At 38.1% G+C, this 17,103-nt stretch overlaps 1 protein-coding gene across 2 annotated transcripts in view; it reads left to right on the top strand.

Annotated features, from left to right (window-relative positions):
• The window catches only part of Dcaf6 (DDB1 and CUL4 associated factor 6), a 99,782-nt gene that overhangs the window by 30,688 nt on the left and 51,991 nt on the right, over positions 1–17,103 (top strand). For both annotated transcript variants that reach the window (XM_021631081.2, XM_021631074.2), the window contains exons 8-10: positions 5,042–5,135; positions 8,024–8,143; positions 9,804–10,052. In XM_021631081.2, coding sequence (XP_021486756.1) covers positions 5,042–5,135; positions 8,024–8,143; positions 9,804–10,052 — 463 coding nt within the window. The remainder of the gene's footprint in view (positions 1–5,041; positions 5,136–8,023; positions 8,144–9,803; positions 10,053–17,103) is intronic.

Below are 17,103 nucleotides of genomic sequence, written 5' to 3'. Positions count from 1 at the left end.
TCAGACGTAGGCAGCAGCTCCACTCTCTCTCAGTTGTGCCTCTTTTTTACAGAGTAAGAATAGCCATGGGTACATTTTATAAACTACACATGAGAAAGTGGGAAAAGGTTCAAGAAAGCATTTATATAAAAGCAGGTGAAAGACTTGCATTACTATGACCAAAATATAAACGTGGAAAGCTGGAAATAGCACATTTTGGCAGCATTCAGCCATGGGAACATGTTCGGATTAGTTTGTTAGGGTTTTTCTAACATGCCTGCCGTGTTGACCTTTAAAAATGTTTATAGATTGAATTTTGAAAATTTTTATATGTGTAATTGTTTTGCTTGTGTGTATGTTTGTACATCATGTGCATGCATTGCATGCCAGAGGCCAGAAAAGCATGCTATGGAAGACTGTGAGCTGCTGTGTGGGTGCTTGGAACCAGACTTATCCTTTGGCAGCTCAGCAAGTGTTCTTCCAGCCACCGAGCCATCTCTGTAGCTCTGACTTTGACCTTTTTATTTTACAATGACCTATGCTTGTTCTATAGTTTGGCTTTTTAAATGTTTTTTTTTTTTTTTAATTCTTTTTTCTCTCTCTGTGTAGCATTGGCTGCCTTGGAACTGTCTCTGTAAACCAGGCTGTCCTTAAACTCAGAGATCTGGCTGCCTCTGCTTCCCAAGTGCTGGGAATAAAGCCACAGGCCACCACTGCCTGGCAAATTAATTAATTTTTAACTAATAGTGGTTTGGCATTAGCTGGTGTCTATTAATGAGCTTCTGGTGTTTGATTTGTGGTACTAGGGGTTGGACTAGAGCTTCACATGATAAGCAAGCACTGAGCTGTATTCTCAACACTTTGTACCTTTAAAGGAAGAACAGTAGCAAATGTATAATACCCCTGAGATGAAAAACTAAATTCAGTTGTGTAAATACCAGTAACATGACTGCTTCAAGGTGTGGTTAAGGGGAAGGTTTTTATTGTCGATAGGAGAGAGAACAGCCAGAGGCATCTGGAAAAAATCCAGAGTAGAGAGAGAAAGTAGTAGACTAAACATGGCCAGCCGATTACATCTGGACATGAAAGGAGTGAGAGGTGCAGACTAAGAGAGGAAGACAAAAGGAGCATAGCCAAAAAAGCAGCTGGGTGGGTGGGTGGAAGGGAAGCCCATGAACTGGAGAAGTTTAGGTTAAGGGGTGAGTGAGAACAACCAGGACGCCCGCGTGGACTCTGAAATGTGCAGCAGGCACTCGTGATACTGAGGGAGCCTGGAGGCCATCATATGCTCTGGTATGCTAACAGGCACCACAGATAGCCATTTTTTCTTTCTGCCAATGATAAGGAATAGCTCCCTAGAGGGGGAACAGGCTTCACAAGTCCCTGAGAAATGCTGGCTTTTGTCTAACCTCCAGAATTTGGTTTGACAATTGTTACTGTAAAATTAGAAAAGTTTATTTTGTAGACGAATTTTAGGATCTTGAATGTGACAGTTTATGTAAAGCAGGAAAATGACAAGCCATTTATGAGTTCATTGGACTGGGTGAAAATGAATTCTGCTGTGTCATTTTGTTGTTGCTATGTAATTTCCCCTTAAGACATGTGTAGGTAAGTACAGTTGCAGTCAAACTCTGTGACTAAGAGATAACAAAAAACTTGGAAGAGCATAGACGTTTTAAGTGGGCTGGCTAACTTTGCTGGTTTAGCCTCCTTAGCCAAAGATGATTATTTCATCAGGATTAATGCTGAATCATTTGTTGTAGAGAGTAAACACAGACACCTGTTAGATTTTATAATTGCCCTATTACTTTGGGCCGGGCAGATATTTCTACCTACGTTGTCTCAATAACCTCACCATCTATCTCCCAGCTCCCATCCAATGCCATCTGCCTTAACCATTCTTACTGGACTACCTTTCATCCGTAATCTTATGAATTCTTCATCTGGGCCTTTCCGAGCCATTATTGGAGTCCTTTCTCCTGACCCAGCCACATGGTTCCTTCTCCACAATAACCTATCATGGCCTCTTCCTGCCTCCTCTCTTTCGGCTTGTCTCCTTCCTGTGATTCTCTTGTCCTCTAAAGCTCTGGAATCTTAGCCACACCTACCCCATTCTGCCCTGTCCAGGTATAGGCCATTTAATCAGCCAGTCAGGTAGGTTTACCCAAGGATAGGTGTACCCAGGAGTAACAAGCATCAATACACAAGCATCAGACCAACCCCAACAATAATTTTTATGGAGATGTTTTTCCTAGTGTGCTTTGTTGAATTATCCAAATTAAAAACAATAATTCTAAAGTATGAGTTATAAAAATAAGTCATACTTATTATATTTAACCAATCAAAAGTTGTTTAGTGTATGTAACTAATGAGCTATCTTCTTATTTTCCATAATTTTTCATTTGGTAGTTTATGATAAAATGTTAACATTAACATTTAGATCATCTATTCTTAATCCAGCAGTTATCAGGTCCCTACTGTACACTTAGCTCTGTATTAAACTTGAGAAAATGGCCCCTTCATTTAAGCCAGCAAAGCTCCAGCAATCTCCCGTCTCTGACTCCCCTGTTCCCCAAGAACTGGGGTTCCAGCTTGCCACACCCAACTTTGTACGTAGATCTTAAGGATTTGAATTCATGTTTATGCAGCAAATACTCTTACCTCTGAGCTATCTCCCTAGTCAAAATCAACTTTTGAAAGTTTTAAATTAAGCTGCTTCTTCAGGAAAAACACCAAATGGCAGATGATGCCAGTGCAGAGGGAGGGCCCGGAGGACTAGGGGCCCAGGGTTAGGAGGTATGGTGGCTTCACGGAGGCTTCATCAGAGAATTCAGTGGCGGTCTGAGGGTCTGCTGTTGTGGTCGAAGTCGAGGCTGCAGGGCATGTGGAGGTGTAGAGCCGAAGACAAGGGGTGGATCCTTCACCAAGCTGGACCAGCTTGTTAAGGACATAAAGATCAAGTCTTTGGAGGAAATCTACCTGTTCTCCCTGCCTATTAAAGAATCTGAGCTTGACTTTTTCCTGGGTGCATACCTAAAGGATGAGGTTCTAAAGACCTCAGTGCAGAAGCAGATTTTCTGGGCTGGCCAGCAGACCAGGTTCAAGGCTTTTGTTGTTCTTGGAGACTACATGGTCACGTGGGTCTTGGTGTTACGTACTAAGGAGGTAGCCACTGCCATTTGAGGGTCTCTCACCGCAGCCAAACTTCCATCATCCTGTGTGGGGAGGCTACTGGGAACAAGATTAGCAAGCCCCACACTGTTTTGTGCAGAGTGACAGGCCGTCGTGGCTCTGTTTTGGTCTCATCCCTGCCTCCAGAGGCACTGGCATCGTCTCTGCTCCTGTGCCCAAGAAGCTACTGATGATCACTGATGTTGATGACTGTTGATGGCTGTACTACCACCTTGGACAACTTTGCCAAGGCCACCTTTGATGCCATCTCCAAGACCTACAGCCACCTGACCCTAGCCTCTGGAAAGAGACTGTGTTAACCAAGTCTGTTTATCAAAAATTTACTGATCATCTCGTGAAAACCCATACCAGAGTCTCTGTTTAGAGGACTCAGGATCCAGCAATGGCTACCACATAAGGGTTTTTATACAAGAGAAATAAAGTGAATTACGTCTGAATAAAGTCTGAAAAAAATAGTATATAATTGTATATTAAGAAAGTAATGCAACTATTGTCACTGTTAATACGTGAATTCATGTTATTACAAATATAAGAAAATAATTAGGTTCATATCTGCTTGCATTACTAATGCATCCTTTTGCTCATACTCTAGTCTTCATCACCTAATATAACCCGTTCTCGGTCTCCTTTCTAAAGTTTTGGTTTTTAGCTACCCTTCTCTATCTCTCTCTCACTCTCTGTATACAAATACACACATACACATCAGACTAGGTTCCTGTATGAAGCAGAACATCTAAGTTTTTGTTTTTTGTTTTGTTTTAGTTTATGTTCTGTGTTTGACATTGTAATTTCTAGGCACATCTTTCTTCTCAGATGCCATGATTTCATTTTTCTTTATAGATGAACTATATTTCATTGTGTCTGTATGCCACCAGTGCATAATCAGTTCATTTGCACAGAGCAGCAGTAAACATCGATGAGCAAATAATTTCTGTGGAAGGCTATGAAGATCTATGTCCAAGAATTGCATAGCTAGGATATGGTAGTTCTATTTTTATTCAAAGTAGCAGAAAATGTTACTAGCTAAGAACGATGGCTTAATATGGAGAAAGTTTGAGGCAAGTGATGGAGGGGTAAAATAGATAATGGGGAGACCTGGAGAAGTGGTCTGGAAAAGGTAAAAATACCATGCCATTGTTGTATGTGTAGGCACTTAGAATACTTAGAATATGTTAGCACCCACTGTATGGTGGTCAAGGTGATTGACTGCCTGCTGTCAGCTGGACAGTGATTAGAAGTCATTGTCCATACTTCATTCCTTCTTCCTTTTCTTGTCTCTACCATCTAATCCTTTTCCTGTTATTGAGGATTAAACTTAAGCAAGTGCTCTACCATAGAACTGTATCTCCTATAGACAACGATTGTACTCCTCCCCCTCTCCCTCCCCTTTTTTTTTATTTGGAGAAAAGGTACCACTAAATTGCTTAGGTTGTTCTTAAACATAGCTTAAGTAGGTCTTAAATTTGTGATCGTCTTCTTCACCTGGAGTTGCAGACAAGCACCAGTAACCCAGCTTACATATGTACAGTTTCAGAGTTGTGTTTGTGTTTGTAGATTGAGGATAGTAAGTATGGACTGTAGCACCAGTGGATATTCATCATCATGACCACTGTAAAAGACTGAGACAGCATTTAGAAGTGTTTCATGTGTAGCTCCAGCATCTCATTTCCGTACTCAAAGACAGCAGGGGGATGGAAATGCACCATTAAATTATGCTGTAAGAATTGAGGACTGGGGATTATTAATTTCATGGTGCAATACTTGCCTTGGATGTACAAGGCCCTGATTCAATCCACATCACCAGAATAAAAGCTGAGAGCAAATTTGTTCCTTGAGAGTCACATAGAACCTCCTTATGATTACCTTTTAGTTACGACAGCCTCCAGTTAAGCGCTTGAGACTTCGTGGTGATTGGTCAGATACTGGTCCCAGAGCAAGGCCGGAGAGTGAACGAGAGCGAGACGGTAACTATACTTTTGCCAGCTTTTGTGACACAAGTATTTAAAGGTTTATTTATTGTCATAAATCAGCTCTGACACGACAGGTAAATTAAGGCAGGGTGTGGACTCAGCCATTGAACACTCAGCAGACTTTTCTCTGAGGAAATAAAACCTGATTCTCTGGGGTGGGCAAAAGACTCTCTGGGGCTGGTAAAGAGGGAGGAAACACACATTTGGTGGATGAAGCAAAGCTCCAACAGCTTTACATATATACATAATATATACACACATGTAGTAGATGAAGCAGAGCTCCAACAACTTTATTTTTTCCCCTGCAGCTTATATACCCCAGCAAAATCTTTCAAGCAATATAAAAATTACAATGTGCTTACATTTATTTTTCTTCTAGTGAATGATTACAATGAGACATGATCAAACGTTTTACATGTTACAGGTAAAAAATGTTCTCAAGAATCCACATACATTTATATCTAAGCAACTTGTTATAGATTAATGAAGTGTAAGCAAGCAAGGTATTTTTCTCAGCTAGTTTCTCTTACTGGCAGGCTGCAATTTGCAGTTATAAAGAAAGGATTAAACATCTTATTTATCTTAAAATTAATTTTATAAAAATCTTAAGAATCACAAATCTTAATTTTTATATATAAAAAGCAGTAATTTTTACTTTAAATCCTTAGGGTGTACATCTACTCTAACAATTTTTAATTAAATCATGTACCAGAAAGCCAAGAGTCAAATAGGTTCAAGAAATTAATCATCACTTTAATCACCAGCCTAGCTTTAGCAAGAAAAGCACACCAGCTAGTACTGGGTCAGGCTGCTGTTGAAAACCCCTCGCTCAGTTATCAAGAGTGTACGTTTCTGAACTTCAAATTGTTCCCCAAGATTTTTATCTCAAAGCCACTAACAAAAACATTTTCATCTAACTTTATTAACAATCTACGTCTCTAAATTATTTTCATGGGTGGTGGTTGAATATTGATTTGCTCCAGCAACAATACTTGGAAAAGATCAGTCACTGATATTGCAAGTGCCAGTGATACTGCCCAGTGAGGGGCTGGAATCTCCCTTAGAGTTTTCATACAACTTTTAGATTATGAGGGAAGTGGTGACCATGAGGGCGACCAGAAGAGTGAAACTTGTAACAGCATGAAGTCCTCAGGATACATAGTCCTCAGGGGCTTGCCTCTCTGGTGCTAACCGGCAGGCCACATTCCATGAGTTCTAAAGCTGTCTTGCTATTCTTCACAGGGCCCCCAACATTAATCTTGTCTGTATGTGTACCATGGCTGTGCCTTGTGCTGCTAGAGATCAGAAGAAGGCACCAGATACACTGGCACTAGAGTTATAGATGGTTGTGAGCCCCCTTGTAGATGCTGGGAACTGAACATGCATCCTTTTGAAGAGTTACAAGTGCTCTTAACCTCTGTTGTCTCTCCAGCTCCTTAGTTCCATATTTTCTTCTGATTGATAATGCTATAATGAAATCTTAATAAGAATATTTTGGCAAAAATTGTCTAAACACATCATTCGGTAAATTCTTAGAAGTGAAATGACTGAATCATTGGATATGTATATTTAACATATATATACACACGTACACATACAAACATGTATACGTATATATGCACATAGTTATATCTAACTTTATCTGAATATACTTTATTTAATGAATCTATAACCAAAATCTTGTTCTAATTATTACTCAACCTTTTGTAATCAAAACAATATTCCTAAGTATATTATTCTTGATTGTATTTTTAATATTCTTAAATATAAAGTTATAATATGTGAAGGTGCTTATATGCTGTAATCCCATTAAATTCAAGGATAGCCAGGGCTACATAGTAAATTTATGACCAGTCTATAGATTGAAGAAACCTGGTCTCCAAAAAATAAACCAAATAATTACATGATTGTGTAATTATTACATTTTAAAATCTGACCTTGTACTCTTGGTTTGTTTTGACTTTTGAGCCAGGGCCTTACTGTGTACCCCTGACTGCTTTCATACTTGCTATGTAGTCCACACTGGCCTCCAAGGCGAAACTGCCTGTGACACAAGTCACAGTTCCAAGTCTTCCTCCTTCAGGCTCCTGAGTGCTGGGTTTTTATATTTCTACTTTAAAATGCTCTTGAGATCCTTGGCACTATAAGAACATAAAATGTTCTTAATATTTCCCACAGTGCAAAAAATAAAATGCCCATAAAAGGGAAAAGCAAGCTAATCTGTTTATTTGAACACAGAGGAGTGTGAAGTTGTAAAGACAAAATACATTCTTTATCAGCTAGTTGCAAATTCCTGAGGCCATAAAACACTGAATGGACCTGATCTCATCAAATACCTGAAACTTACAGTAACTAATAAGAATTGTTTCAGGGAAATTGAGGTAAAAACTCAAGGTTACTTCAATGTCTGTGTTAAATGATAATGTTGTTTAGTGAGATGGCTCGAAGGTTAAGAACACTGAGTTCAATTCCCAGCAACCACATGGTGGCTCACAACCCTCTATAAGGTGTCTGATGCCCTTTTCTGGCGTACAGGTGCACATCAGAAAGAGTACTCCTACATTTAAAAAAAAATGTTATATTGAGAAAGCAAGCCTGTCCTTCAATGTATTCCACTTAGAATTCATAAACCCTTCATATTGGTGAAGCAGGGGTGGGAAATAATTACCTAAGAACAGGCCTAGGTGGAGATGAGAACCCAAGCTCCTGAAGGTCTTACTGTACACACATGTGGATGTGATGGGAATCCTAATGACTTTTGATCCATTCATGTAGGTGATTTGATTTTTAATTTCTAGCATTTTAAAGGCCTTCAAATGTAGGTCTTTGTATTATTAAAGATCTGACATTTTGCCAAACTTATAAAATTTATGTTGTGATAGGAGAGCAAAGTCCCAACGTGTCATTGATGCAGAGAATGTCTGATATGTTATCAAGGTGGTTTGAAGAAGCAAGTGAAGTTGCACAAAGCAGTAGAGGAAGAGGAAGACCTCGGCCCAGAGGTAATTTGTCTTACTAGTTAAAGTCATTAGAAAGCTGGCAAAAAAACCAAAAACCAAACCAAAACAAAAACCTTTATGGAAGATAATTATTTGTTTTTGTTTTCTTTTTTAGTTTTGGTGTTTTGTTTTTCGAGATAGGAATTCTCTGTTTAGCCCAGCTGTCTTGTAGACCAGGCTAGCCTTGAACCCAGAGATCCACCTGTTTCTGCCTCCTGAGTGCTGGGATTGAAGGCATGCATCACTGCATGCAACTGGAAGATACTTTTTGTTGATATTATCTAACTGATAACTGAACTGTGGTTTGTAACCAAAGTTGTCATAGTTCTCTTCTGATTGCACTAGTCCCAGCTTTTTAAAAATGTATACAGTGTTCTGTCTGCATGAATGCCTGCATGCCAGGAGAGTGCACCAGATCTCATAATAGTTGGCTATGAGCCACTGTGTGGTTGCTGGGAATTGAACTCTAAACCTCTGGAAGAGCAACCAGTGTTCTTAACCTCTGCTCCATCTCTCTAGCCCGCTAGATCCAGTTTCTTAACTTAATTAAAAACAGAAAAGATTTCCAATTTTAAGTCCATTTTCAATACACTTTGAAAATGGAAGTCTATAAAACTCTAAAGATAAATGTATGTATAATTAGAAAATTTAATTATTTAAAATTTTTATTTATCTATTTGGTGTGTGTGCATGTATATTCATATATTTGTGAGTGTGCATGTGGAGGTCAGAAAACAACTTGGGAGATTCAGTTTTTAAACTCAGTCAGGCTTGCCAGCAAGTTTCCTTATCTACTTAACCATCATACTGGTCCAATATTGATTATTTTATCAAGAATGTCATTGATGCTTATCCCTATTGATTAGACTATTTGCTTAAGTGAACCAAATCACCAGTGGCTATTGATATACTGAGTGTCTTAGATAGGGTTTCTATTGCTTGATGACCAAAAATCAAGTTGGGGAAGGAAGACTTTATTTGGTTTACTCTTCCATATCACTGTACATCATTGAAGGAAGTCAGGACAGGAACTCAAACAGAGCAAGAACCTGGAGGAAGAGGCCATGGAGGAGTGCTGCTTACTGGCTTGCTCTTCACAGCTTGCTCAGCCTGCTTTCTTACAGATCTGAGAACCACCAACCCAGGGTGGTACCACCTACAATGGGCTGTGCCCTCCCACATTGATCATTAATTAAGAAAATGCTCTACAGGGTGGCTCACAGTCCAGTCTTAGGGAAATATTTACCCAGTTGAGGTTCCCTTTTTTTCAGATGACTCTAGCTTATGTCAAGTTGACATAAGACTAGCTAGTACACTGAAATTTTTTTTTTTTGTGTGTGTGTGTGCACTCATGTATGTATTTTCAGAACGTTTCTGTAGAGTTTCGTTTTGTGTTTGTCTTTTTGCATTTAAATTTTGAGTTTGAAGCTGGAGAAGTGGCTGAAGATCAGTTAAGAGGTGGTTAAGAGTAGTTAGTAGTCATGGAACCCACATAGCTGCTAACAACTGGCAGTAACTCTAGTCCTGGGAGACCCCACATCTTCTGGTCTCTGCAGGCACATAGGTGCATGTCACAAAAACACTCAGACATAAATATATGTAAAGTATAAATAAACAGATCTTTTAAAAACTTGAGTTTGCATTGAAGTGTGCTTTTTTGAAGGTGGAACAAATCAGCCAGATGTTTCATCTCTTCCTACTGTTCCATCAAGTCCTAATTTGGAAGTGGGTGAAACTGCAATGGATGTAGATATGCCAGCTGAACAACCTCTTCAACCTTCTACATCCTCTACCGTGTCAGTTCAGGCTCAGGCAGCAGCATCTGCCGTAGAAAGCCCTCATTCTACTTCTTCAGACAGTGAACAAAGGCAGTCTGCTGAGGCATCTGGACATCACACACATCATCAGTCTGGTGAGGATGTTATTCTTCAAGTAGGCTGTTTACATGGTGATCTCTGGTTGGAATACCTTATCGTCTGTTTTGAAAGATTTTAAATTACAGTAACTTCTTGCTGGAATAAATGCTCAAAATTATTTGTAGTATGCAAATATAACTTAAGCACAAAATTCAAGTGTGTCTAACTTTCGTGAATGTTCACAGATGGTGAATCTTTAATTCATATGTGGTGTTATTTGACATAATTTAATACACTGAAGGATTATTTTTATATACCATCTAGATTTAGTTGGTTTTGTGTCTGTATTAAAATGGCAGTCAAGATACATTTCATTATTATTATTTCCATTGCATTTATATTTTCAAATTTTCCTCAGATTATTAAATACTTTGAAAATATTCAGAGTAGTGAATCTGCAGTGGTCCCTTCTCAAAAGCATAGTATGCTTTACCAGAAGAATTATTTTGCTATTTTATATATGAAAAATAATTATCTTACCAATTCTTTATTATTATGACAATTCATATCAGTTTCTAAATTCTCTTAACATAACATCTTTTTCTCAATATAGTAACTTCTCGTTTTTTTTTTCTTCCCCAACTGTGGAATATACTATTATTTACAATGATTTTAGTAAATATATATGATCTACTTGAAATTTTAACTGTATACTTGTAAATATAATAAATGATATATTTATTACTTCTAAGTTTTTTTAAGGAGGGATTTTACTTGATACAGAACAAAAATATTAGCAAGGACTGTAGCTAGGAATATAGCTGCTACCTAAACTATGACCTCAGATGGTTTCCTAGCTCTGCCTCCAAACGGTCACTGATGCTAGATTGCAGACAGTGGATGTTTTAAGTACTGTTTTATCACTGTCTCTCATTTTTGGTAACTAATAATCACATTCTATGGGAATAGAAGTCAGGTTCAGCTGTATAACTGTTAATGCTATATACAGTTTATCAAAACAGTAAGCTAAAGATGAGCTAGAAAGTCAGCGTTTTCATAGTTCTCAAATCATTTCAGCTTGAGGGAGAATAAAATATATTGAATGGTTTGAGAAACAGAACCAGAGAAGTTACAAGTACATCAAAACAAGTGAAGTCAGTAAAGATAAGAAAAATTTTAAAAATGCTTATTTTGATTTTACATGTGTGTTTTGCCTGCACTTACGTATGTGCACTACCTTTGTGCCTAAGGGAGCCAGAAGAGGGCGTCAGCTTCCCTGGAACTAGAGTCAGACCACCTGTGAGCCCCCAAGTAGATGCTAGGAACTGAATTCATGTCCTCTGTAGGGGGAATAAGTGCTCTTGACTGTAGAGCCATCACTGAAGAAGCCTCAAGATAAGAATTTTTAAAGAAATAGTGTTCTTGCAATATTCTGAAAGACTTTAAGCAATTGTGAAGTAATCAGGAAACTTAGTGAAAAGACGCTGTAGCCAGTTTAAATTGTACTAGGCATAACTAGTCCCAGTTGTTTCTTAAACACATTTGTGAGTTAAATATTTGTGGAGCTTTTTAAAAACTTTTTCACAGCTATGTCATGCATTTTCACTCAATTTAAACTGCTCAACTTCTTTTAGTGATATACTAAAAAAACTTCTTTTACTGATATACTAAGCAATAAAGAATATTTTTGTGATGGTTGTATGATCATTGTTTGAATATATTTGGTACCTTTGTCCATAAACATTTCAAAGTAAAGGAAATATTTTCAGCTAGTAAATTGAGAATTTTCTTTTACTTTTATAAACTGTGATTAGAGTATTTTCCTGTTTCTGAAATTATATATGCTTATATTGTTTTAACAATAGTCCTTCCGCTATCCTAGAGTCTAACATTTTAACAGTAAGGACATACTGTCTTTGATCTGTTTTCTTTTCCTGATCCTTTGTCCTTACCAAATTCAGATGGCCCAATAGGCTGGTATGTCCATGGTGGGGATGCAGTAGGCAGGAATGCCAATTTAGAGCTGTGGTTTCTGTTGTGCTTTGTGTAGATCTAGAGAAAGTGGAAATGACTGTTTATCCACTTTGCTGTGGATTTCTCTCTATAAATGTTCGTTCCTTTTCTTCATATCACATGCCTTTCCTTTTATCATTTTTAATAGTTGAAGACAAGGACAGTGAGAATGAAAGCTTGCCCAAGTCCTTCAGGGTCCTTCTGTTAGTCTGCATCTGAATCTTTTGGTGATGATGGTGAAAGTTGCACCACAGATTTTGGTGAACATGTCAAGCAGTTTGTCTTTCGCTGCCTTTGCTGTCCAACTATAAGGATGTTTATTTAAGCCCTTGCTGACTTTTAAAGTACTCTGGTTTATCCTAATCCCCTCCATAAGCTGCGAACTTCTTCACAGTGAAGAGCAAAGCACTCATTTTCTTGATCATTTCAACTTGCTAACACCCACATACTGCTTGTCTAGAAGAAATGTGTTTCTTAGCATACCTGGCTGGAGCAGTTCGAACCAAGCCTTCCCAGCTTCCCAGAGACTGCACTCCTGTTCCAGTGCCTTCCGAAGGACCGCACTTTTTACATTATTGCCTTTTCTGCTGAATTTTTCCATTTAGCCTCAAACATACTGTTACCTCTTAAAAAAGAAAGAAAGCCTCTCTTGATCAGTCCACATTCCTCCAAGTAAGGCCGCTCTACATCTCTTCCTCAGTTCTCTACAACTCCATTTTCACCTCCACCCCCATTTATTCATGAACCAGCTGAAATTTGCTTTTCTGCCTCCTTTTCCTGTAGAAATTTTTGTCAAAGTTACCAGTGAGTGCCATCTTGCCAATCATGAGAATATTAGTACCTCAGTAGATTCGTGGACTCAATTGCATTTCACATATTTTTTCCCTTCTTCCCTTTGTTGGCATTTATGCCATACTTGCCTGTTTGTTCTTACCCATCATGGCTTAGTTTCTAGTAGTCATTTTTAGTTTTTCTTGTTCTATCTTCTTTTGATCGAGTATTGTGGTTGAATCTCTTAGGAGACTCTCTTGTCTTTTCTACATAAACTTTATCTATCTGGATTTTTCTCCAATGTGACTCCCAAAGGTACATTTAAGTCTTATCTTACAGCCCAAGTTTCATACTATTTTGCTAATTATTATTTGTGACTCCATCTTGGTTGTTTTCAATGATTTTAAATTTAATAATATGCTCAAAGTAAAATATAATGCAACCTCCAGTCCTTCCCATCCCTTTGTTTCACCTTAGTCCTTTTCTTTTAAGCTTTTCAAAAACTTTGATGTGTGGGTGGGGTCGGGGGTGGGGTGTAGGCCCGAGGACGACTGTCATAAGTCTGTTCTCTTTTTCCACTACGTAGGTCCCAGAAGTTGTCACACTTGGCAGAAAATGCCCAAACCTACTGAGCCATCTCACCAGCCTGTACTTTAGTCCTTTTATGCCTTAATTTTAATAACCCATGATACAAAATACAAAATATGTTCTTTGATTTTTATTTTATCTCATACTCAATTCATCAACCAGTCTTATTGCTATGCTACTGTATCTAAATTACGTTCTACCTCGTTCCATTTTCTGTCATTCCGATTTCATAGTTGATATCCATGCACCTATTCTTGTTCCCTTATAAGTTATTCTTCATAAAGAGGCCACAGTAAGCATTTACAATTGGTGTTTATTCGACAATTTGGCTGTTTATACCACTCTGTGAAAGTTAATTTTAAGTAGAAGTAGAGCCACAAAAGATAATACTTGAAACTCCTTGCTGTAGACCTCTGAGAACTTAGACGACCTGGCTTTCGTAAAGCTCTAGCTGCCTCTCACTCTATCCCCAGATCATCATCTTGTTCTAGGAGTACTGATCTCCTCTTAGTCCTTTACTGTGCCAAACTTTTTGCCACTTTCTTTGTTTTTTAACTCTTTTTTTTAAAGATTTATTTATTTTATTATGTACATAGTGTTCTGCCTACATGTATACCTGCATGCCAGAAGAGAGCACTAGATCTCATTATAGATGGTTGTGAGCCACCATGTAGTTGCTAGGAATTGAACTCAGGACCTTTGGAAGAGCAGCCAGTGCTCTTAACCTCTGAGCCATCTCTCCCGCCCTGTTTTTAACTCTTAAGTACTGATTTTTTTTTTAATTTTTTAATTAGGAAGATGTTCTTCAGCTTAAATACTTCCCAAGTGGCCCCATAATTATCTTAGACTCCCCTTTCTTTTCCACTTTCCCTAAAAAGTTGCATTTTTTAAATAAAACCTTGTTTGCTTTATAAAAGTACCTATTAAACACAAAGACTTTTTTTCATTTTGATTAATTCGTTTGTGACTTCTTTTTACTAGGCTGTTTTCAAAAAGATAGGACATTCATTGCCTATTGAGTCTGTAATAAGAATGTCTAACCCCACCTCACCCCCACCAACAGTCAGTCTCTAAGAATGCAGTAAGAATATTATAAAACATGAAGTTGTTTTTAAGGTGGCATATGTTTATATTTTAGTCTTTAGAATTTTAACCCTACTTCATTAGCTGTTTTTTTTAAGGAAAGAGGTCCTTACACTTTGAGTTGAATCCTCCTGTGTGAGCTTCTGGAGTGCTGCGATTACCTGTGTAGCCCACTCTCCCTGACTATTAGCTTTCGGTATGTCTGATAAGCTATTCTCTTTGAGGGGAGTCTTTTGAGCTAATATCTCATACCCTGGCTAGCTTTGAACTCTGGATTCTCCTGCATTTGCTCCCAAGTGCTGAAATGATAGCCATTCTCCACTACCCAACAAGATCTCCACAGTTAACCACATGTAGGACACAGTCTGTGTTTAGTTTACCAGTCCTATCATTTGGGGTCCATGTTTTTGCTCTACAGTTCTAGGCCGTATAAGGCTAAATAGATATTTTTTTTGCCTTGTTATAAAAATATTTTAAGATAGCTTATAGAATTGTTTCTAAATTCTTGTTATAAAGATAAATGAATAAACCAGGATAGCTAGAACCTGGCTGGATAAAAATCAGATGAGGGAGAAAAAAAAAATTCAGATGAGGCACAAGAGACACAGTGATTCGAGATCCATGGTGGGGACAGTGTCTCTGGAGCACACTGAAGTGGGCTTTGTTTTTCAGAGCAGAATTAGAAGTACATGGAAGACTCAAGTGGAATTTTGTGAACCTTTCCTTATGTTGGTGCTTCTTCATCCCATACATTCTTGAATTTTATTTTAATTGCTATATCAGAATCCTTGAAACCATTTCTTGTGTTTGTAGCTCAGACATTGTGATTCTCTACACATTCTTCTATGGATCATTTATCAAGACTTTTTAAAAAATGTGTTTATAAAATTACATATTTAAAAAAATACATGTTTGCCAAATACATCTGTGTGCCATTTTTTAAAAAATATATCTGTGTGCCAAATTGAGGAAACTGCTTATCAGTTTAAAATTTAAGTATTCCAGCCTAAGTACAGAACATTACAGTCTCTCTCGGTGATGCTTGGATGTCTCCTCTTTGCCAAGATAACTTTGCTGAAGCTGGACGTTTCCTTGGCTAGACTTGGGTATGTTTGCATTTTCTGCATCATTCGTAAATATTTTCCATGTTAGAAAGCTTGGGGCAAGAGAGTGTTGGCAGTTTGTTTTTCTTCCTTTCTTCCTTTGGTTATTTTTCTTCACTCAGAACCCCTTTAAAACTATGATTAGAGAATGTAGTAATCTTGGATTAAATGGTGATTTCAATGCATACAAAATTCAGTTTGGAGCGGAGATTCTCTTGAGACTGGAGTCACTTCCAGTTAAAGAGATCACTCAGACTGCATGAATTCCATTATCAGAAGATAAGTGGCTAGCAAAGTCTGTGAGTTCTTACTTATAAATAACTGCTTAAATTCACAATTTTCATACTGTATAATCATCACACTATATTTAGCTCTATAGAAACCTCACTGCCAAGTTACTGAGCTATACGGTTACAGTAAGGCAAAAACTTCAAAGCCTGACTAATAGTTATATGGTAGCTCCTTGAAATAGGATCATGCCAGACCCAAGACAGGAAGTAAGTTGGAATTGGAAGAAAAACTGAGAGCCAACAAATAAAATTCCCCTGAATTAGAAAGGAACATAATCCATTGTTCAGGACGACCTGAAGGTGTGGGGTGAAGTGAGAACCAGGTAGCCCTTTCTTGGCTCAACTGTCAGTGTTTCTCTTTTTCTTCTGTCTTAATGAAGTTAATCCAGTTAGGGAGAATAGCAAGGAACCTTTGAGAAGGAAATGAGAATAGATTTAGCAGTTTTGCACATGAGATTTCCTATAGTAGTGCTCAGGGGTTTGCTGACTGTTTGCTTGTAAACATTTAAACCAAAATATTTATTGTATTACCTTTTAATTTAGTTTTATGTTAAGAAAAACTAATTCTCCAAACATTTATTTGCATTTATAAATTATATATAGTTACATATTTTTAATAGGATATAATATGAGTCTGTATAGTTCTGCTGTAATATTCTAAGCTGGTAAGTGGAACTGTTTGCTTAATCATCAGATGAAGCAAATTATCTGTTGACAATTTTTTTTCTTTATTAATTACACTTTACTCACTTTGTATCCCCCCCTGTGGTTCTCTCCCTCCTCCCATCCCAATCCCTCCCTTCCTCCACCCTCTGCATGCATGCCCCTTCCCAAGTCCACTGATAGGGGAGGACTTCTTTTCCTTCCTTCTGATCCTACTCAATTAGGTCTCATCAGGAGTGGCTGTGTTTTCTTCTGTGGCCTGGTAATGATGCTTCCCCTTCAGGGGGAGGTAATTAAAGAGCAGGCTAATCAGTTCATGTCAGAGACGGTCCCTGTTCCTATTACAATAGAACCCACTTGGATACTGAACTGCCATGGGCTACATCTGTGTAGGGGTCTTAGGTTATCTCCATGCATAGTCCTTGGTTGGAATATCAGTCTCAGGAAAGACCCCTGTGCTCAGATTTTTTGGTTCTGTTGCTCTCCTTGTGGAGTTCCTGTCCTCCTTTTAATGCAATATTACTTAGCCTTGGGATGACTTTTTTTCCCCTTGTAAATTAATCTAAGATGGGAAAAACAACCTTACTTAAAATTTG

The sequence above is a fragment of the Meriones unguiculatus genome, chromosome 11 (genome assembly GCF_030254825.1).
Source record: "Meriones unguiculatus strain TT.TT164.6M chromosome 11, Bangor_MerUng_6.1, whole genome shotgun sequence".
Taxonomy (NCBI): domain Eukaryota; kingdom Metazoa; phylum Chordata; class Mammalia; order Rodentia; family Muridae; genus Meriones; species Meriones unguiculatus.
The sequence above is the reverse complement of the archived record's forward strand: the minus strand, read 5'-3'. Positions and strand labels throughout refer to the sequence as shown.